This window comes from Saccharomyces cerevisiae, chromosome VIII (genome assembly GCF_000146045.2).
Source record: "Saccharomyces cerevisiae S288C chromosome VIII, complete sequence".
In the NCBI taxonomy this organism is placed as follows: Eukaryota; Fungi; Ascomycota; class Saccharomycetes; order Saccharomycetales; family Saccharomycetaceae; genus Saccharomyces; species Saccharomyces cerevisiae.
In genome coordinates, this window is record NC_001140.6 from 280,489 (window position 1) to 302,743 (window position 22,255).

Consider the following 22,255-nt stretch of genomic DNA (forward strand, 5'->3'; position numbering starts at 1 on the left):
CACGCAATTGTCCCTTTCTGACAATAAGACCCCTTACTACTAGTAAATGTTTTTATTCTCTAAGCTTCTTTTCCTCTAACTTCGACGCTAGAGCAGGCACTACCCTGTTGGGCCGTACGTAACAACAACGACCCCTTATTTAGTCGAAGGGATCGCCAGAAACAGGGAGCAAAAGATATTTAAGTGATGAGAATCAATTTCGATGATGATCACAAGCCAATGTTCTTTAAACTCAATTCTTGACTAATAAAAAAGCAGCTATCAACAAATTCATACTTTGAACAAGCTGATAAAAATAAGAAAACCATCGCATACACAAAATAAAATCAACATGTCTACTGTAACCAAATACTTTTACAAGGGTGAAAATACAGATTTGATTGTCTTCGCTGCATCCGAAGAGCTTGTAGACGAATATTTGAAAAATCCATCAATTGGTAAGCTATCTGAAGTTGTCGAACTCTTCGAAGTTTTCACTCCTCAGGACGGTAGGGGTGCCGAGGGTGAGTTGGGCGCTGCCTCCAAGGCCCAAGTGGAAAATGAGTTCGGTAAGGGCAAGAAGATCGAAGAAGTTATCGATTTGATATTGAGAAATGGTAAGCCAAACTCTACCACCTCTAGTCTCAAAACCAAAGGGGGTAACGCCGGAACCAAAGCCTACAATTGAGTAGCTTTTCCTTCTGTCTGGACAGCCTGCATTGAAATATGCAATAAGTTAAATTGGCGTGCTGCCCTGTCATAACGCATGCATTCTTCTTTTACAGTAGTAGAAAGAACAAAAAGGTGTATATTTCAATATACATATTTACGATCTATATAACGTTGTATACATTTAATTCAGTGCATTTTTCATTTTCGCGTTCGTCACACATGATTATTTATACAAAGGAAAAGTAAAATTTTTAGCGATGAGATGTAAAAAGAAATGCGATGCCATAAGCTATACTTTACGATTGAACACCTAAGGAAGAGGTAAAGCAGGCTTAATATATTGAAATACTAAAAAATGGCTCTCGGTAATGAGATAAACATCACAAACAAGCTAAAGAGGCAAGAAATTTTTGCTGATATAAAACATGAAAAAAATAAAGAGCGCCATACCATGAGAAGAAAGAGAGCTAAGGAAGAGAGAGAGAATCCGGAGCTGCGGGAGCAGAGATTAAAAGAGAACGTAACACAGACGATAGAGAACACTAGAGTGTACGATGAGACCATTAACAAGGAAGTGGAGGGAGATGAAGACGATTTGATGAGATACTTCAACAGCAATTCTAATGAGCCACCAAAGATCTTTCTGACCACAAATGTAAACGCTAAGAAGAGCGCTTATGAATTTGCTAACATTTTAATCGAAATTTTACCAAACGTCACATTTGTGAAAAGAAAATTTGGCTACAAATTGAAGGAAATATCTGATATTTGTATAAAAAGGAATTTCACTGACATCGTGATAATCAACGAGGACAAGAAAAAGGTTACTGGCCTAACATTCATACATCTGCCAGAGGGCCCAACTTTTTATTTTAAATTATCATCATTTGTTGAAGTGAAGAAAATTGTCGGTCATGGTAGACCAACTAGCCATATTCCAGAATTGATTCTAAATAATTTCCAGACCAGATTGGGTCAAACAGTAGGTAGGTTGTTTCAGTCCATTTTACCTCAGAATCCTGATATTGAAGGTCGACAAGTTATCACCCTACATAATCAAAGAGATTACATTTTCTTCAGAAGGCATCGGTATGTCTTCAAAGATAATGAAAGGGTTGGTTTGCAAGAACTGGGTCCACAATTTACCCTCAAGTTGAAAAGATTGCAAAGGGGTATTAAGGAAGAAACTGAATGGGAGCATAAACCTGAGATGGACAAAGAAAAGAAAAAGTTTTATTTATAGTGTTCCATTCGTAAACTTTGTATGGATATAATATTAAGACAACCGTAAGAACCGTGGTCGTTTGTTTAACTACGGCGGCTTCTGGTATTACTGAATTTCTCTTTTTTTCATTTTAAATCAATTTATTACAGGTAAATCAATCAAACAAATATATATATATATAGTATACAGAACAAACGGTAATTTCTTTTTTTTTTTTTCGACGTTAGACGTGCTTCGGCAGATATAGTAAGTTGGAAGAAATGAAGAATTGTGAAAGATAAAGGATGGTTTTTTTTTTTATTTTTTTCTAGCTAGATTATCTTCTACCTCCTCTGAAACCACCACGAGATCCGCCACGAGATCCTCCTCTAAATGATCCGCCACGAGATCCACCTCTGAAAGAACTGCCACCACGGCCTCCTCTGAAAGAACTACCACCACGGCCTCCTCTGAAACCTCCTCTGCTACCACCGCGACCCATTGAAGCACCACCACGGCCACCTGGGGCACCACTTCTCTTCTTCTTGTTTTTTGGTTTTGGTGGGCCTACCACCTTAGGCTTAGGTAAAAATCTTTCAATAGGCAATAGTTTGTCAGCGGCAATGTAGAATTTATCACCTTCTTTAAAACTGGTTGCTTGGACACCGTCACCACACTTGATAGTGAAAAATACTTCGTTTAATGGACCCAATATTTCGTCAACTTTACCGACTTGAGTCTTGTTTTCCAAATATATTGGCGCATTGAAATATGGAATCTTAGTGTTGATAGAACGGCAAACAATATCACCCTCACATGGATGTAGAAAAGCTCCCATTTCTAGAACAGTGTCTGGTGGTCCTTGTTGAAATGATCTAGCACTGCCTGTACGTCCACCACGAAAGCCGCCACGGAAGCCGCCACGGCCACCTCTATTACCTCCTCTGAAACTCATTATTTTCTTTTGGTTAAAAATTATCCTCAGGTGATCTTTTGGTAGAAGAGAGCAATCAGATACTCTATCGAAAAGGTGCTCACGTTATAAGGCTAACAAATTAATTTTTTCTTCCTTTCCTCATCTCGAAAAATTTTTCACTACAAAAAATTCCGACGTCAAAGTTTGAAAAAAAGACCATCTGATCACGTGACACCTTTTTCCTGCTCATAAGTTTTAAAAACCGTATGACACATATGCTAATGAAATTAAAATATATAGTATATACCTGAATATGCAGGAATCATATCTTAGTTTGATTCACAAGTATTTGAAAGTACATTCAAAAATGTCAATCGTATATGTCCTTGCTAGCTGATGTCTCGAAATTACTTCTCCTTTTCGAAAAGCACATTGTCAGAATAGCAATCACCGTTTCTGGCTTATGGAATATTATTAGTGTAAATGAGGTCATTCAGTCTCAAAAAGGTATTTTTGTTCAGTTACGTTTTCTTTTCAGTTTGTTTTTTTCCATCTCAATTTTACATTCGGGACAGTACCATGTTCCTTTCGGAGGTTCTTTTAAATTTACACAATCATAATGAAACCATTCATATTTACAGTTGGGTCCATCACATGCAACCATTTCTCCAAACGAAACTCTTTGACAGAAGCAGTATAAAGTTTTGTCCTCTTCCTCGTTTTCAGGGGAACCGTTTTGGCCTTTACCATTTCTACTGTTTTTGAATTCTTTTGTTCTTGCAATCTTCTTTTCAATGCTTGGGCTCACTGGAGTAACAGACTTTTCTCTTGAAGAAACGTCAATTTCATTTTGCAGTTTAGATGTTCGACTAGTTTTTTTCTTTTTCAAAGTGGGTGGAACGGATCCTGAGCTTGATGCAGCTCTTCTCTTTTTCACGCTACTGTTACTCACAACTGAACTTTCTCTAGAGGCTTCAGCAGCGCTATCCATGTCTCCATCTTCTTCCACGGGGGCTAGAACACCATCTTCCTCCAATAAAGCGATGTTTTTTTCCAACTTATTCAAGTGTCTAGCAATTAGAAACAAGGCAGTGTTCGCCAGAACGCATTTTTCTCTTTGCAAAGACTGACATTTCAAAAGTGATTCTTTTATTTCTTTGTCAAGCCCATCTTCCTGTGGATGTTTCGGTATTGAGCCTTGCTGTCTTATAAATTTGTGTATTTGTGATTCTTTTTGCTCGTATTTCTTTTTTTCTTCGATGAGCTTCAAATCATTTGAACCGATCTCCTCTAAGAGGTAACGAAATTCTGATGGGAGGTTGGACACATCTTGTATCGTTTGCTCTAAAACTAAACTTGGATCCATCTTCTATTGGTTATGTTGTCCAATATAAACTTGCATATCCTTCTTCTTTGTTTCTATTTCAACTAACGGTAGGTGGGTTATTCAAGAATCAATTAAAGGAAAATCGGAAAATATCACGTTGTACGTAACAATAAACTTTCTTCTATTTACATGTTTATAAATTGGTTAAACTTAATCTAAATTAATCTAGCATTTGCTAGCTTATTCATATAATTACATTCTATCAACCGGGACTAGTCCCAAAAGCGACATTGCATTGTGTAACACTTGTCTACTTGCTGAATATACGGCGAGTCGCGGTATGGCAATATCTGCAGGTTTTCCGGAAACCCATATTTTTTTATAGCACGAGGAGACCTGATGGCAAACTTTGAATAAATATGTTACAATCGTGGCCGGCTCTTGAGTTTCGAATGCTCGTCTAAGGACATCTGGATACTGCGCTAGCAACCTCACAAGCTCAACTAGTTGTGGTTCATTTAAATTTGAAAAATCTGCGTGTATTAGCATGTCCGTCGTAAAGTCGCTGGAGGTCCTTTCTAAAGATCTAAGTCTGGAATGTGTGTATTGTAAATAGGGCCCTGTGTCACCTTCGAAAGACAACATTCTGTTCCAGTTGAATTCATAGTTATTGATACGCTTTGATTTCATATCTTGAATAATGATAGCAGATACGCCAATTAAATCTGCAACACGCTGTGGATTATCTACCTGAGATATTTTCATTTTGTTATTTTCCATAATTTGCAGAGCTTTATCCCTTGCCTCGTCTAGTATGGTATCTAAGAATACCACATTTCCTTTTCTGGTCGACATGCCCTGCACCATACCAAAATTTATATGCTGCAAGTCTTTTGCCCATTCAAAATTCATTTTTTTTAATATCATAAAAAACTGGGACATGTATAAATCTTGCTGTGAGGAAATCACGTACACCATTTTATCAAAATGTAGATTCTTTTTACGCTCTATGGCTGCCCCTACATCTCTTGTCAAGTACAAAGTTGTTCCGTCTGATTTTTGTACAACAACTCTGCCCAATCTTTTCGACCATTGGGTTAAATCGATGACAAGGGCACCGTCTATTTCTTTAACAAGATTGTTTTTGCGAAATATATCTAAGGCTTCATTCATAGATTCTTTAGACACTTGTGATTCACCGGAGAATATATCAAAATTAATGTTCAAACGTGAATAAGTTTGGATATAGTGGTGGATGGATAACGAGCGAAACCTATTCCATATCTTAATGGCATTCTCATCCCCATTTTCTAAGTTTTTGAAAAAACTACGGGCCTCACCGCTAATCCCACACTTAGAGTTTCCGTTTATCTCTTCCTTGGCAAGGTCCATGTTGATTTTAACGTAGACGTCGAATAAATGCTGAATTGGCTGCTTTTGTAACGTCTTTTCATCGCCGTATCTCTTAAAACCGACTGCTAACAAACCAAACTGTCTGCCCCAGTCTCCTAGGTAGTTCATACGTGTAACGGACCACCCCATTGCTTCATATAAGTTTGAAAGGAATCCACCTATTATAGTCGATCTTAAATGGCCTGCATGGAATGGTTTGGCAATATTTGGTGATGAAAATTCTACTACAACTTTTTTCTGATGACGAGATTTTTTCTGACCATATTTCCCCTTTTGAAGTAATATATTTGGTACCGTTGATTGTATCAAATACCGCTGGTCCAGGAAGAACTGAAGAAATGGCCCTTTTGCACAAACCTTTCCAATACACCCATGCGTGCTTAGTTCAATGGCCCATCGGTTGGCAACGGCCACAGGGTCAGCCACTTTTATCTTTGGAAGAGGTAGCAGTAGATCACCTCTATCCATACTATTTGTCGACTCAAGCGCATTTAGTATTAGCGAGTGGTCTATTCCGGATATATCATGCAGTGCTTTTGAGATGTCTAGGCGTAGTACATCCAAAGGATAAATTGGGCCTTCGGGTTGGTCAGTATATTTTGTATTCAAGGTTTTTGAGCTGTATCTTTTCCGTCCAATATTAATTTCTAATTTACGAAATTGGTTGCTGAACTGGGTGTCGAACGAGGGCATGAAGCCATAACGAGGGTAAGAAGAAAAGGGGTTCTTGCAGAGTAAACTGCGATTCTTCAGATAAACTATCCCGAACATATTGACCCACTTTCAGGTAGGTCATTCAAAGCTTTTTGATTGACGGTAGATCAAAGTTGTGTTCTACGTATTTACGTCTTTTTTGTCGTATTTATTGATGACCTTTTGCCATCGTTAAGTGGAGAATTCGGCCTATTCCTAACCTCTTCCAGAACTATGAAACAAAAAACATAATTCAAAATTGTAGTTTGATAAAGTATTATCTATAAACTATTAAATCATAAATATATATTTCATAAAGCGTTAAAAATTGAAGATCAAATATTATTTTTATTCCTTGAAGGAAGTCTATATTATTTAATTAACTGACCTACTTTTTTCCGAACATCTTCTTGTAAAATGGTTGATCATCATGCATTAGATCATCAGCGTTGTAGTCAGTACCTCTCTTGTTTGGTGGAACCCAAGAAGGTGATTTCCATGGCAAAACACCTTCTTCCCATAAGGTGTTAACTTCTTCTAAAGTCAAACCTTTAGTTTCTGGAACGAAGAAGAAGACGTAGAAGTAAGAAAAGACCAAACAGCCCATGAAAACATAACCGTAGTAGAAATCAATAGCACCTGAAATAAATGGAGTAAAGAAACCAATCAAGAAACCCCAGATCCAGTTACAAGCTTGAGCAATAGCCATACACTTGGACTTAACTCTCAATGGGAAAGTTTCAGAGTTAACAACAAATGGAATTGGAGCCCAGGTAGTGGCAAAACAGAATAAGTAGAAACATGTGAAGACAATCATACAGTTACCAGCACCCTTAGAAGACCCGTTCTTCTTACCATTTGGCCACAATCTTGTAACACCAACAGAAGCGAAAACAACCATACAAGCTGTCATGGAAGCAGCACCCCATAATAAACATCTACGACGACCATATCTTTCGACTAAGAAAATACCAACAAAGGTGGAAGCAAAGTTGACAATACCCAAGACAATAGAAGTTTCAAAAGAATCTTCCAAACCGACAGCAGTGAAAACGGTAGTACCGTAATAGAAGAAATAGTTATCACCTGTCAATTGTTGCAATGATTGAATCATAGCACCCATGATCAAACGTTGGAAAACCTTAGTCTTAGTGCTAAATATTTCACCCCAGGAGGCATTACCAGCTAATTTTTCAGCTTCAACTGTAGCTTGAACAACTTCGACTTCAGCCATAACAGCTGGATCGTCTGCGCTGACCTTATTTGAAAGAGCAATAGAACGCTTAGCTTCTTCAATTTTACCGACTTCAACTAAATAACGTGGAGATTCTGGAACGAATGTCATACCACCAATCATAAACAAAGCCCAAGCGAAACCTAGACCTAATGGAACTCTCCATTGGACAGAATTGGTGTAGGTCTTGGTACCGTAGTTTGTACAGTAACCCAAGAAAATACCCAAAGTAATCATAAGTTGGTAACATGAAACCAAAGTACCTCTAATATGCTTTGGAGAGACTTCAGAAATCAACATAGGAGATAAAACGGCAATACCACCGACACCTAAACCAGAGATAATTCTACCAATGAAATATTGGTACCACTTGTTGATTGAGGCAATTTGGATAATGATACCGATAATGTAGATGACAACAACGACAATCAAACCCATTTTACGACCATACATATCACCTAATTTTGCTAAAATAATACCACCAATGGCACAACCAATGTTGAAAATGGAGACAATTAAACCAGTTCTAACCTTAGACAAATAATAAGTACCATCGTGGTGCTTCATACCAAATCTTCTGATAAAATCAGTTTGAGCAACAAAACCAGAAATGGTACCAGTATCCCAACCGAAAACAAAACCACCGAAAGCAACCATTAAACAACAGATGGAAACTGTAACGTAGGCGGAGGCGGGCTTCTTTGGAATTTCAACGTAGTTATTAGATTCTTCGTGATTCTCGTCGAAATCTTTCATGTCATCTCTTTCAGCTTTGTTGGATGGAGTAGACAAAGCGGAATTAGAATCGGATTCAACTGGCGACAAAGCATCAGCTGGAGTATTTTGGACTGCTGTATCCTCTTGATAGGCAGCTTCTTCAGACATTTTTGGCAGATTTTATTGTAAAAGTGTTTCAAAACCAAACCTTGATAAGAGGCTTTGAATATATCTTTTCTTTATGGTTTCTATTACTCATGAAGAGGAATTGAAGTGAATGAATCGAGAATAATGAATAAAACACTGAGTATTTATATAAAATTTTTTCTAGATGACATATTATTCATTCCCCAGTGTTGAAGCTTTTCACCACTAATTGACTTGAAGATTATTTTAGTTGCTTTTCTTACCACCCCACCTTCATAAACTTAAAAATATTATATTAGAATTTGAGTTTTCCTCCGTTGTTTCTTAATCAGAATCGTTAGACGCCGAATAATGGACTGTAAAATCAAAGCAGCTGGAAAAAACTCTGGAATTTTTCATGAAGGTGGCACTAAATCGTCGAAGAGCTTCTTGACCGTTTTTATCCGAAGTGTTTTTCCTCTTTCCCCAAGTTTTCCTGCAGGCGGGGGAATATGGGGCCCCATGGAAAAAAAACCGGGGGGGGTGGGAAAAAAAAAGGGGTCAGAAAAAAAAACTGCTCAGGGAAATATCTTCTTCTCCACAGAAAGAGACGCAGGCCAGGAAAAATGTGGAATATTATATAAACATTGTTTTTCCATTTTGTACGGATTTTTTTGGAAGAAAGCGGATAAACCGAAAGAAAAAACGGGAAATGGTTCCGGTTTGGGCATTGTTTTTCCTATTGGGCAAAAAAAAATCCCGGAACCAGCTGACTCGGATATTTTTCTTCCTTGTTTCCGCTATGCTGCTGCAAGTGACTTTACGAAGGCCAAGCGTTTCTTGGTGGAAATTACTGCAGTGTACTGGGTTTCGTTGGAGGCCCAGCCTTCATCTGCGTCTTGTTTATTCATTCTCATCTGATTATTATATCTTGATCGGTGCAAAAAAATTTTGAGGTACTTAAAATTTATTTTGCATAGAGATATTCGCATAAATGGAAAACCTAAGCTTTTCAGGTACGACTATTTGGCAACATCGTTGAACCTGGCTTTTCGGTCCTAACTTTGCACCATCTAGGATGAGACTATCTTGACTGTTTTACTTTTACGCATCGCTAGAAAATACGTGCGCGTTGCCAAATCAAAATTCCCGCAAATTGATGCGGTAGCGTAGTTCTGTTCCAAAATGAAAGTGAAACAACATAATGTTCCTTCTAGTTTTCGTGTCTGAAAGCTAAACCTCAAAGTTGAAACTAAAGCATGATTCCCCACCTCCTTCCTATTAGTCTTTTTTCCCGTAAAAGTTGGAAAATATCTGGGGTACTTGCGTCAGCTGTTCAGATCTTCTCTTACCGCTGTCGTGTCTTGTCTACAATGTCAGGTTGGCAGCCTAAGTTTTGGATTTAATAACCCTAGGGCTTTTCATTCTTTTATCAATCAGAACATTTACATGAAGAGGGCTGGAATAAAAAAAAAATATTCGGTTCTCCTCCATGCATAATGACGTAGTATTCTTATTGGCGCCAAACATAGTGTCATAATGCTTTTTCAACGATTTTAAAGTAACTCTTAGTGGATTGGAAAGGTCGCCTTTTCGATGGTAGCGTGCATTTTCTCGTCATTTTTTTTTTACTTGTCGTCTTTTCTTTACTGCTTCACCTCTTATCAAGCAAGTGTTTTTCGTGTCTCCCTGTGCCAGTCAGAAAATACATATGATTGGCAACTGTATATCCATTGAGATCGACTCGGTTATCTGTTAATGGAAATTATTGCTAGTAATTATAAATACCTAAAAACAACATCCTAACAGGCTTAAGTAACACTACTAGATGTTGAAGCAGCAGCGTTGTCAATTTCTATTCATTTGACATTTTTCCGAAATCATAAGCGGGCGTTTGAACTATGTATAGCGCCTATGTGGTATTAACCCATACTATATCATATAAAATTTTTCCTCGGAAGAGTGCCAGAATGAAATTTCTTGTTCCTTGGTGAAGGTCAAGAACTAGCAAAGAAAAGAACATCTGTTTATGAATTTGACAAGAATTTTGTTTTAACACCAATATAATATCACCTTTATAAAATTTACTGAGAAATTAAATACTGTATAAGTCATTAAAATATGCATATTGAGCTTGTTTAGTTTATTTCCTGCTAAACAAACTCTTGTAAAATGGTTGGTCATCATGCATTAGGTCATCAGCGTTGTAGTCAGCGCCTCTCTTGGATACTGGAACCCAGGAAGCTGATTTCCATGGTAGAACACCTTCGGCGTACATATCATTAACTTCTTCTAATGATAAACCTTTAGTTTCTGGAACGAAGAAAAAGACGTAAAAGTAAGCGAAAACCATACAGCCCATGAAAACGTAACCGTAGTAGAAGTTGATGGCACCAGTAATAAATGGGGTGAAGAAACTAATCAAGAAACCCCAGATCCAGTTAGCAGCACTGGCAATAGACATACACTTGGATTTGACTCTTAATGGGAAACATTCTGAAATAACAACGTAAGCAATTGGGGCCCAGGTAGTAGCGAAACAGAAAATGTAGAAACATGCGAAAACAATCATACAGTTACCAGCACCCTTTGAAGATGGTTGATCTTGACCGTTTGGCCATAATCTGGTAACACCAACAGAGGCATAGACAACATAACAGCAGACCATACCGACAGCACCCCACATCAAACAGTTACGACGGCCAAAACGGTCAACGGTGTACAGAGAACAACAAGTGGAGAAGAAGTTGACGACACCAAAGACAATAGAAGTTTCAAAAGAGTCACTTAAACCGACAGCCTGGAAAACAATGGTACCGTAGTAGAAGAAATAGTTATCACCAGTTAATTGTTGTAGAGATTGAATCATGATACCCATCATAGTACGTTGAAACATGGCTGGTTTACCAGTGAATAATTCGCCCCAAGATGCAGTACCAGCGGCTCTCATTTCTTCGACACTGGCTTCGATAGTTTCCAACTCATATTGAATGTATGGATGGTCAGGTGGGCATTTGTTAACTTTAGCTAAAGAAGCCCTGGCTTCGTCGATTCTGCCAGCTTCAACCAAATAACGTGGAGATTCAGGAACAAACATCATACCACCAATCATAAATAAGGCCCAGGCGAAACACAAACCTAATGGAACTCTCCATTGGACAGAGTTTGAGTAATTCTTGGTACCAAAATTGGTACAGTAACCTAAGAAAATACCTAAAGTAATCATGACTTGGTAACATGAAACCAAGGTGCCTCTCATTTCACTGGGGGCGACCTCAGATATTAGCATGGGAGATAAAACTGTGATACCACCGACACCTAAACCAGAGATAATTCTACCAATGAAATATTGGTACCACTTGTTGATCGAGGCTATTTGAATAATGATACCGATAGTGTAGATTACTACAACGACAATCAAACCGATTCTACGACCATACATATCACCTAGCTTGGCTAAGACGATACCACCAATGGCACAACCAATGTTAAAAATAGAGACAATTAAACCAGTTCTCACCTTGGACAAGTAATGACTACCGTCGTGGTGCTTCATACCAAATCTTCTTAGAAAATCAGTTTGAGCAACAAAACCAGAAATGGTACCAGTATCCCATCCAAATATGAAACCACCGAAAGCAACCATAACACAACAGATAGAAACCGTTACGTAGACACCTTTTCCGGTGTTTGGAGGGGCAACGGCGGGTTGCACTTGACTTTCACTTAAGTTGTCGTGAAAACTTTCATTTTTACCTTCTGGAGTATTCATGGCCTTTGAACGACCAGATTCCAATTCATATGAGTTGGATGAATTGGATTTCTGAGGAGATATTAGATCGGGAGTTGAATTCATGATTTTACGTATATCAACTAGTTGACGATTATGATATCTTTATAGATTTTAAGGTGGGGAAAGAACATGAGACCCCAGATGGAATTGATTATGGGGACATTGTTGCCTTTATATATAATTTCAATATACTAATTCAAATGATTAAAAACGTGAGGGGGACACGCAACTTCGGGTGTTAAGAAATATTTTGCTACATTAGATAATGGTGGAGTTTCCTGGCTTGTCGGATAAAAGCCATCAAATGTCGCAGCAGCTCATGTTTACGTTTGCTGTCTTCTGCCCACGTCATATGAGTGGTATTCTTCTATCAGCACTTGATGAATATTCTTTTTCTCATATATCTGAAAGACAAAAGATCGGCACGGCAATGCCCTGCAGCATTTCTTCCTAGTTTTTCCGAATTTCCATTACGTATTGGATCTTGTGCGCATATTTGTCAGTCCTTCACGGAAAAAAAAAAAGAGCACTGGGTCACTTCGGAAAAACTTTTGACTCAATGCAACAGTGTCATAATCCTTTGCGCTGTCTCTTTGAAGAAAAATCAGGAGTGCAAGATATCGATTAATTCCTTGGAAGTTATGATGGTTAGTCTTAGTTTAACTCTCTTGAAGAAGGGTTTTTTCAGTTGGTCAACACTCTTTAGAGGTAAAAAAAAAAAAAAAAAAAAAAAAAAGAGAATTCTTCATGTAATTTACCATGATTCTACGTTTTTGCAAGCAAAAATGAAGATAATCCGAGCGCATGCGCAAGTAGTCCCTGCCATGCCGCTTCGGAAAAACTTTCGAAACCAATACTCCTTACATCCGCCTTGAATTTAGGACCTACAATTGTTGTCTCTTCTGCTTGAACCAATAAGCCCTAGAAACCTTACACCCTAATTTGCACAAGAAAACTACGAAAAAATTTTTTCCTCTTTTTTCCGCAGCTCCAATCTCGCCCTGCTATTTTTTTGGTTCGGAGAAAAATAGTCGGTCGATATGAATTGAAGTTTCATTGTGGCCACTCGTTTAGGAATGGAATAACCTCCGCGAATGGAAAAAAAGAACTCGGAATATCAAAAATTCCGGCTCAAAGGAAAAATTTGCTTCAGGAGGGGGGAATTATATTCCAGATGAGACCTGCAAGGATTTCTGTGTGAGGTTTTCTCGGAGGAATAATAGTTTTCCAAAAATTACTTTTGGCAACTACGTGAATATAATTGACTACGGATATCCTTCGAGAAGGCCATAAAAAGAACCGTGACAGGGCCAAACAGAAAAATAATGAAGACAAGTTTGCTTTTTCTCTCACTGTATTTGAGGATCGGAAGCTTTTTGCACTGAAAATATTCTGGGTTAACAAGGTTTAAAGAAGCAAACTGCCACAAAGTATATGAGAGTATAACCGGACGGTACCTATACTTTGAAGTTGGAATAAATACGGGGTAGACAAAAAGGATGTGTTTCTGTATGTCTGATGAGAATGATGTCATCAAAGAACGTAAACAACAGTAACTGTCTATATTCTTGCTTTTTATTATGCGCTGTTACAGCAGGTAGCGGAGTTTTCAGTTCTTTCCCTAGTATGTAGTATGAAGGATAATACGGTAAAAGAACGGGGCTCTTGATTCATCATATAAATTTATTTTCCCCTGTTGAAACCTCGAGTAACCGTCCTCACTGTTTTATTACCAAGGATGAGCTCGAGCAGTTGTAAGAGAGAAGTGGGCAGAAAAGTATAAGTAACAAGAAACGATATACAAGTTCTTGTTGTTAGGCGTAGCAACCCTTTCTCCCCTGGTTTGATCCTACTTAAAATAAAGAAAAAAAACAAAAACGTCATGATGATTTTGATATTATTAGACATACGTAATTTAGTTGAATTAAAGGAATAACAGGCAGCCCTATTAACCACGGACAAAATATCTCTGCATATGATTGCATTATTTGTAAACTATGAATGAACATATGAACGAAAACGATTAATATTAATATTAAAATTTGAAATGGTGCAATGCTGAACATTGCAAGTATGCGAAAATAGTTGATCCTACACTACAAGAGATTATTTTTCTTTAGTGAACATCCTTTTATAAAATGGTCTCGGATCATTTCTAGTAGCGTCTAGGTCATAATCTGTTGTTCTCCTAGATGGTGGGATCCATTTGGTAGACTTCCAAGGTAGCACATTTTCTTCATACATTTCGTTGACTTCTTCTAATGTTAAGCCCTTTGTCTCTGGAACAAAGAAGAACACATAAAAGTATGCGAACACCATACAACCCATAAAGACATAGCCATAATAGAAATTGATTGCTGAAGTAATAAATGGAGTGAAAAAACTGATCAAGAACCCCCAAATCCAGTTACAGGCACTTGCAATCGACATTGCTTTACCACGTACTCTTAAGGGATACGACTCAGAGATAAGGACATAGGCAACGGGGGCCCAAGTGGTAGCGAAACAGAAAATGTAGAAACATGCGAAAACAATCATACAGTTACCAGCACCCTTTGAAGATGGTTGATCTTGACCGTTTGGCCATAATCTGGTAACACCAACAGAGGCATAGACGACATAGCAACAAATCATACCTACACAGCCCCATAACAAACAATTACGACGACCAAAACGATCGACGGTATATAGCGAGAAAAAAGTCGAAACAAAATTAACAACACCCAAAACAATAGCAGTTTCAAATGAATCTTCCAAACCAACAGCCTGGAAAATTGTAGTACCATAGTAAAAGAAGTAATTGTCACCTGTCAGCTGTTGTAAAGATTGAATCATCATACCCATTAGTGTACGTCTGAACATCTGGGGCTTACCAGTAACCAATTCCCCCCAAGAAGCAGAGCCCGCCAATCTCTCAGCTTCAATAGAAGACTGATAGTTCTCCATTTCTAAAGTTACTAAAGGAGAGTCTTCAGTGGTTTTGTTAGCTCTTGCTAAGGACCGCTTGGCCTCTTCAATTTTTCCCACTTCTACCAGATAACGTGGGGATTCAGGAACGAACGTCATACCAACAATCATAAAAATAGACCATGCAAAGCATAAGCCTAATGGTACCCTCCATTGGACAGAGTTTGAGTAATTCTTGGTACCAAAATTAGTACAATATCCCAAAAAGATACCGAAAGTGATCATTAATTGGTAACATGAAACCAGAGTACCACGCAACTGCTTAGGCGACACTTCAGAAATTAGCATAGGCGCCAAAACTGTAATACCACCAACGCCCAGTCCTGAGATGATTCTTCCAATGAAATATTGATACCATTTGTCAATGGAGGCGATTTGGATGATGATCCCAATTGAGTAAATGACGACAACAGTCATCAGACCAATCTTACGTCCATACATATCACCGAGCTTTGACAAAACTATACCTCCGATAGCGCAGCCGATGTTGAAAATAGAAACCATCAAACCGGTTCTGACATCGGAAAGATAGGTAGTCCCGTTTGCACGGGTGCTGCCAAATCGCCTAATGAAGTCTGTTTGCCTGACAAAACCAGATATAGTACCAGTATCCCACCCAAACACGAACCCACCAAAAGCAACCATCAAACAGCAGACGGATACAAATAGTAAATCCGACTTCGATTTCTTCTCTAGTTGTTTGTCAACCTCCTTCTGAAGCTCTTCCAGTTCGTCTTTGGGAGGGCCTTCATGGGAAATGTAACTTGAGACGGGTTTAGCTTGTGCCAAATTATCGTTGTAACCGGCGGTACCAGGAGCAGTCGAGTTTCCTGACTTCTCGTTGTATGAGTTAGAATTTGTGCTCACAGTAGCAGACCCTTCCAAGGGGCCTTGATGAGCGTTTTCAAGTTCCGACATTCTTTCTTTACCTCTAATATATTCTTTTTTCTAGAAAAATAATATTTTTTGCTGGTTTTAACAAAGCTATGAAGTAAAATTGCAAAGTGAAAGCGAATCTTGTTTGCGTATATTATATATAGAAAAATTATTCAATCGACTTTTCTCTTTCTTTTGATAGTTTCTTATTCTTAGAGGGAGAACCGTTCGACTAGCATGAAAAGAAAAGAGAGAGACTCTTTTATACGTGAAATCAAAAAGAAACCAAACTTGAGGTACTCTACTAATGATTCTGGCCCTCCTTTCTTGTTTACTCCGTGCCCCTAAAACTAATTAACCCATGCCCATATATTCATCCACACGACCATTAATATTGAACATAAAGATATCATTTCACCAAGCAGTACTTCACTCAATAACAAGGTGTGAAATCCGGTATATTATTCCATCGCTATGAGTGCGGGATCAGAAAGTGAATTACTTACTGTCCCCTAATGTGCACAGCCACGGGGAATGCGGATCAACTGCAGAGAAAAGGGCGCACAGAGTTAGAATGCATCCCTTAATCCGGGAAGTAACAGTAACACGTCATGCGGATGTTTCTTCGGTGGGTATGGGTCACAATTTCGTCCACCAGTACATCACAGCATGCTCTCATTTCTTTACTTTTTGCTAGCAGATGATTACTTTCATTTCGGGTGGGATGGGCCACCTTTTTAGTTTATCCTCCGGGATGCCTTAAACAAGAAAATGGAACAGTGGGGATAAGACCCATAAAAAATCCGAAGTGATAAGTATTGATTGGTATATTCCCGTATCGGAGACCTTAACATAACATAGTGTAGTGATTTTGCGTATAGAAAAGTAACCAATAAAATAAGGTAAATATTGCTATATGAATGTAATAAATAAAATAATATATGGGCGCAACAAAAAGAACGCAAGAAAGAAGCATTGATCAGTGCTTTTTACTAGTTTTCAAGCTTTTCACCCTCCTTAATAGCTTGTTGCCGGTGTTTTCCTTTTTAACAACATCTTCGTGACCGCTTCCTTGGGTGGCAGTGACCGGAACAGAAGTTCTATTATCGTCTACGTCCTTTTGCTCCAAGTGTCCACTATGTGTTTTCACTAGCTTTAAATTGTTGTTGTTCACTTGTAGATGTCTTCTTGAGGGGAGAGACTTTTTTCTTGCTATGCTGTTTTTCCTACGAGATTCTTGTGCGTGGTTGATAACATCTTGCTCTATGGCAGCGGAAGACGCTGGTGCGCCATCCAGGAACGTCGTTGAGCCTAGACCCATCGTAATGGGCCCATGGACTAGTTCAGTTTTCATTTTGGAATCGAACTGGGTAATATTTTTTGAATTCGGTTTAATCGCATCCAAAGTCGTAGTACTGGAATTGGCCTTATTGAATAAATATGCTCTATCTTGTAGTTGGTTCAGCGTCTCAGAATCGTCGTCTACTGTTTCCCTACCAAACACCTCATCTAAGGTAGACTTCTTACTTGTGCGGCCGCCTACTGTATTATTTGGACCATCTGCTGGGAAGGCCAGTACAGGCGCCACTTTATTATTCTTATTTCTCTGTGGAGTGCATGCATCAAAGGGGCCGTCATGATGGAAAGATCCGCCAAATAATCCTGTAACATCCATCTTGTCAATAGTGTCTACATTTTTAGGGGGCTTAACCTTGGTTCTGCTTTTGCTCTTCTGCTTATCTTTGTCCCTATGTCCGTGTGATGTACGACGATGGTGGTGGTGGTTGTGTTGGTGACTATTTGAACCACTACTGCGTTTCTTTTCTTTTGGGTATGGAGCTTGCTGTTTCGGTGTCCCCGCAGCTTCTTCATATGATGGGAGTCTTTCTTGTCTAGAATTGGAAACGCTACTGTTATGGGCCCTCCTAGTGTCATCTTCATTTAAAAATGGGTTACTGCAATAATTATGGATTATCTCAATCGATTTTGAAAGGAGAAAAAGAGTTAAGTTAGTATTCTGAAGTAGTCATGACTGTTAGTTACACTGTAGTGCAATTTTGGGAGTGGAGCTACACATACTTATAATTCCTGGGCGTTTCATCCCTGCTTGATACTCTGTCCTCTGAAGGAGAAACTCTGAAGGGGTTAATCACTGTATTCACGCCATTTTGAGGACCGCCTATGGTCCTTCCTGTTTGATTCATTTGCGTCTGTTTGATATAGTATTCTTTGGAAAAAACGCTTCTGAAATACAAAATAGTAGTAATTTTGCAAGATTTACCAGAAGACAGTCAAGAAAAAATAAAGATAAAAGAGGAAGCAAAGCTACAGTTTTATCCCTGTAATTATGAGATTCTCTCATCCTATGTAGAATTTCACCCTTTCTCTGCCTGCGTTTCACATACTGCCTTTTTTTTTTTTTTGGCAGTATTCTCAGCATAGTCAGCGTTTCGCTGCCGAGAGCCCTTCTGTGGCTGGAACCCCACCAAAACACGAACCCAAAAATACTTCTCCTGTATTCCCCTTGATCAACGCCTTTCTACATGAGGAGGCGCAGGTGAATGCAGAAAGGCACAATATAGCCAACACGTAAAAATCACAATCATATCAGTCTATTCATTCATTTACGTATTTAATTATTTAGTAATGGATATACGAACCGCATCGGCCACAGCCACAACAATATGTCGTTATTTCCAGTTTTCTGCGTGTAAGCACAGGGTCTCCTTTGAGCGAGGCTCAAAACTGCACAAATTTTTGATGGATATTTTCGTGAGTTGCGGCAGTCGAGACTTTAATGAAATCGTCTTTTTGAAGTTTTTCTTGAATTTTTTTATGCATTATCACCAAGTAATTGTCATATGATTCGATTCTGTTGACGGTCTTGTCCTCGCAAAGCAATTGACTCATCACATTACTGTAATATTGATCAACATTAGGCCTCAACAAGACTAACGGCAATGATGACTTGTTGACTACTTGTTGCCAGTTTTTAATGACGTTTGAAGCCTTTTGATTAATACTAGTGCCCGTCTCAGGCAATGTTCCACTAAATAACGAAATTTGGCTGACGGGCAAGGATTCATCCACTGACAGCAGGTCTTGCAAGAGCATTCTATTGGTGTTCTCATTAAACCATAGATAGATAGTATCACCTTGGAAAATCAAGTAGCAACCGCCGTTAATGAAATTAGAGTGTGAGGCTCTTACAGATAGATTATTAATAGAGCTGGAGTTGATCTGTAATAATTTATCATTAGCATCGTAAAAGGTCAGATCAGTTTCCTCTAATAATACATGGAATGGCACAATTTGTGGATAAAGTTTGTAGCAAAGTTGTGCTGAGTTCAATGAATCGTACTTCAATAAATCATAAATTCGTTCATTACCACGGGTACTTTGAGCGTTTGGCTTCATTAATTCGCTTTTTTCAAATGCTAACATGTAAGCAGGCAATGTCTTTATAGAATCCGGCAGTATCAATTGCGTTGATGAGTTACTGCTAACCAATCCTCTATATTGGGTCAAGATTTCGACCATCTTGTCATCAATTAATCTTCTGATCTTTACAAAGTCACAATCACCGAGCGTCTTTATGACATCTTTGATCATTATTCTCATGACAGGATTTTGATTTATAAACTTGAAAATTTCACGAATGTTATTAGATACCGCACCTGACGTGTTAATAGAACGAACTTTTCTGACACCATCAATATCAGTATATAACAATGCAGTTTGGAAATGAACATCGGTTCCTGTTTTTATTTTACTGTCATATTTTAGTAAGACATCTAAGGTGGTATCTCTAGTCAATACAGGAATAATTGGATCATGATCCGTATTATCAGATGAATCGCAGTAGTACTGTTCCACAGATAGCCCAGTAGAACAGCGAACTTTCAATAAAGCTTGATAACCAACAATATTGGAGACATTTGTAACCATGTCGTTAACCAAAGTGAAGGCATCCGTCTCTTGTTGAAAGTGGGGATAATATTTCAAAATACCGGAAGTCATCTCTACAGGATGGCCCACAGTGGCCATATCAATGAATCCCGCATTGGTCACATATAAATCTAAAGAAATGTAGGATTTCAAAAAATCCGATGCTAATTTCTTATAGAACCCATTGTCGCATTTAACATGAGCAATGTGTGCATTGTCCCTTTTTAGCGATAAATTCCCGTTGCCGATCGTTGGCAAGCTGTTCAAAGAACAAATAATCTTACCACCTTGCCCGCCAGTTACTGTGTCTAACGCTAATTTTGCGGCTTGTAAAGCAGAACCATAACAGACTTGGGGTACGTGACTATACTTGTCGGTGGAGATGTAACCACTAATTTTTATCAATGTGTCATTAATGATTTTCATCGAGTTTCCGGGTTTAACAAATAATCCATTATAAAATGGTAAGAAAACATCGTCCAATTCACTTACAATGTACTCTTGTGCATTATCTAAATCTGGTCTCAAATTAAAGAACCGCAACTTATTATCATAAACGATTATAGCAACCTCACAATTTGGCTGGAAATCTGAAATATACTCAATACATGACCTGACACCTTCCACCATGGCTAAAGAACTTCCGTTCTCATTAGCTAACAATGAAACATCAATCAAAAACACGTAGTGTAGTGGTAAAAGCTCCTTCTCCTGAATAGCATTGTAAATACTTGGCACCAAGAAATCGACTGTTCCGTGCAATAACTCTGATTTTTCGTTCAAATCACTTCGTTGCCCATTGGGACCCATGGGCGCAAAATGCTCACCTGGAACTTGCATCTTAACTCTACAAATATTACAAATAACACTTGAATCATAAGTGAACTGAAATTTAGGATTAGCATACGCACGACAACGTCTACAACGCAAAGGCGTACCATCCATTGGTAATGGAATTGTGGGAACTTCTGCATCATTCGGTGTCAAAGTGGAAAATGGTTGGATGGTTAATCCAAGTGGTAGCTTCGTGGCGGCTCTCAAGTGTTCACTTTCGGGGATGTTGTACATGGATAAACTCATCAAGTGCGGATCACATGAACCTTGGTCAACACAATAAAACTGGGTGGTCGGCAAGGGCGGAACAGAATCTCTACAAGTTTCGAAAGATCGTTGTAAATATTGAGCTTGATCTTCAAATCTTTGAGTTGGAACAATGTGAGATGTAGGTTGAGGCGCTGTCATATCAAGCATAGATTGACCATATGGCGAGGAGGCCTCACTCGCACCGAATCGCTCTTGACTCACCATTACAGGCGTGGACATAACGGAACCCGAACCGTTGTTGAAGCCACCAAATTGCTTAGGGGTAAAGGCTTGAGGTTGTTGAAAACCATCCTGCTGATTCAATTGGGGTGTAGTGTAGGGTGAATTGCCCAAAGTAGGAACAGTGCCCGAGGAAAAGTTATGATATGCTCTGTGAGGTCTTCTACTTTTTTTGGAAGATGCTCCGCCCGTATGCACAGTAGATTCATCAAGAGAGAGCGCTGAAACACTAGCTGCCAAAATATTCTGCTGAGACATGATGGTCCAATATTCTTCTGCAAATGGCCTCCTTAGTAACCCTCAAAATTACTAATTTCTTCAGTTGCAAGCTCCGATTTGGTTGAATCAGACCTAAGTTGTTACAGCGTACGTGTTTTTTTTATTTATTTATTTTCTAACATTTTTCTCTTTGGTTTTTCCAGTTTGATCGTTCCCACGTTGAGACGAAACGAAGGAAAAAAAAGAACATTTTTTTCGCATTGTGCACGGAAGGCTTCACCTTCAATAGGGCAAACAGAAGGACGAGCTGCATCACTTTTAGCCGCCACTAATCAACTCCTTCAGATAGATCGCCAGAACGCAAATAAGTGAAATTTGAAGATCAACTTGAATCAAAAAGCCAAAACTAAGAATTGTACGCTACTCTGCCAGACAATATTTTACGGACACGCGCATTTCAAGACAAAGCCATAATTCATGCCTTTTCAACTAGCATCTGGACGCCGCTGAGATCATAGGAACAAACAAAACGCACGAAAATAGCTAACGCACGTATCGAATACCAAATCAGTCTGCATTTATTGTACCCTCAAATTACAAATTCAACCAACAATTGTTCAAAAGACCACCTTGAATCTTGTGTTTCCTAATTTGGTAAGTGATCACGTGGTCAGACAGTTTTCCAGGTCAAACTGAAAAAAAAGCTCAAGAACCATTTTTCTTTAATAGCCTTTTTTAGTTGTATTCTAATAAACAACACCAACAAAATCGGAGGTATCACACGTAATTACATAAAGAAGATTAAATTCAGAGAAGATCTATCACACGATATCTCCATAGTTACAAAG

The 22,255-nt window shown here is 38.6% G+C and overlaps 11 protein-coding genes across 11 annotated transcripts, besides 2 other annotated features; 3 read left to right on the plus strand and 8 right to left on the minus strand.

Moving 5' to 3' along the window:
- Positions 1–331: 331 nt before the first annotated feature.
- Positions 332–667, plus strand: RTC3 (Rtc3p; the record flags this gene model as incomplete). The annotated part of the gene is made up of 1 exon (NM_001179217.1): positions 332–667. One exon carries the CDS (start codon positions 332–334, stop codon positions 665–667), a length of 336 nt encoding a protein of 111 aa, NP_011955.1.
- A 339-nt stretch (positions 668–1,006) lies between these two features.
- On the plus strand, positions 1,007–1,894 carry RPF1 (rRNA-binding ribosome biosynthesis protein RPF1; the record flags this gene model as incomplete). Its single annotated transcript, NM_001179218.1, has 1 exon — positions 1,007–1,894. The coding sequence occupies one exon, from the start codon at positions 1,007–1,009 to the stop codon at positions 1,892–1,894; it is 888 nt and encodes a 295-aa protein (NP_011956.1).
- Positions 1,895–2,192: 298 nt separating this feature from the next.
- Positions 2,193–2,810, minus strand: GAR1 (H/ACA snoRNP pseudouridylase subunit GAR1; the record flags this gene model as incomplete). The annotated part of the gene is made up of 1 exon (NM_001179219.1): positions 2,193–2,810. The coding sequence occupies one exon, from the start codon at positions 2,808–2,810 to the stop codon at positions 2,193–2,195; it is 618 nt and encodes a 205-aa protein (NP_011957.1).
- Positions 2,811–3,288: 478 nt separating this feature from the next.
- YNG2 (histone acetyltransferase YNG2) lies at positions 3,289–4,137 on the minus strand (the record flags this gene model as incomplete). The annotated part of the gene is made up of 1 exon (NM_001179220.1): positions 3,289–4,137. One exon carries the CDS (start codon positions 4,135–4,137, stop codon positions 3,289–3,291), a length of 849 nt encoding a protein of 282 aa, NP_011958.1.
- A 213-nt stretch (positions 4,138–4,350) lies between these two features.
- On the minus strand, positions 4,351–6,282 carry MSR1 (arginine--tRNA ligase MSR1; the record flags this gene model as incomplete). Its single annotated transcript, NM_001179221.1, has 1 exon — positions 4,351–6,282. The coding sequence occupies one exon, from the start codon at positions 6,280–6,282 to the stop codon at positions 4,351–4,353; it is 1,932 nt and encodes a 643-aa protein (NP_011959.1).
- Positions 6,282–6,640: an origin of replication (ARS814; Putative replication origin; identified in multiple array studies, not yet confirmed by plasmid-based assay).
- Positions 6,593–8,323, minus strand: HXT4 (hexose transporter HXT4; the record flags this gene model as incomplete). Its single annotated transcript, NM_001179222.2, has 1 exon — positions 6,593–8,323. The coding sequence occupies one exon, from the start codon at positions 8,321–8,323 to the stop codon at positions 6,593–6,595; it is 1,731 nt and encodes a 576-aa protein (NP_011960.2).
- Positions 8,324–8,653: 330 nt separating this feature from the next.
- Positions 8,654–9,202, plus strand: AHT1 (Aht1p; the record flags this gene model as incomplete). The annotated part of the gene is made up of 1 exon (NM_001348818.1): positions 8,654–9,202. The coding sequence occupies one exon, from the start codon at positions 8,654–8,656 to the stop codon at positions 9,200–9,202; it is 549 nt and encodes a 182-aa protein (NP_001335739.1).
- Positions 9,203–10,424: 1,222 nt separating this feature from the next.
- On the minus strand, positions 10,425–12,137 carry HXT1 (hexose transporter HXT1; the record flags this gene model as incomplete). Its single annotated transcript, NM_001179224.1, has 1 exon — positions 10,425–12,137. The coding sequence occupies one exon, from the start codon at positions 12,135–12,137 to the stop codon at positions 10,425–10,427; it is 1,713 nt and encodes a 570-aa protein (NP_011962.1).
- Positions 12,138–14,180: 2,043 nt separating this feature from the next.
- Positions 14,181–15,959, minus strand: HXT5 (hexose transporter HXT5; the record flags this gene model as incomplete). Its single annotated transcript, NM_001179226.1, has 1 exon — positions 14,181–15,959. The coding sequence occupies one exon, from the start codon at positions 15,957–15,959 to the stop codon at positions 14,181–14,183; it is 1,779 nt and encodes a 592-aa protein (NP_011964.1).
- Positions 15,960–16,571: 612 nt separating this feature from the next.
- Positions 16,572–16,691: an origin of replication (ARS815; Putative replication origin; identified in multiple array studies, not yet confirmed by plasmid-based assay).
- Positions 16,692–16,896: 205 nt separating this feature from the next.
- Positions 16,897–18,121, minus strand: PAL2 (Pal2p; the record flags this gene model as incomplete). Its single annotated transcript, NM_001179227.1, has 2 exons — positions 16,897–17,872; positions 17,997–18,121. 2 exons carry the CDS (start codon positions 18,119–18,121, stop codon positions 16,897–16,899), a joined length of 1,101 nt encoding a protein of 366 aa, NP_011965.1.
- A 535-nt stretch (positions 18,122–18,656) lies between these two features.
- SFB3 (Sfb3p) lies at positions 18,657–21,446 on the minus strand (the record flags this gene model as incomplete). The annotated part of the gene is made up of 1 exon (NM_001179228.1): positions 18,657–21,446. One exon carries the CDS (start codon positions 21,444–21,446, stop codon positions 18,657–18,659), a length of 2,790 nt encoding a protein of 929 aa, NP_011966.1.
- Between the last annotated feature and the right edge of the window lie 809 nt (positions 21,447–22,255).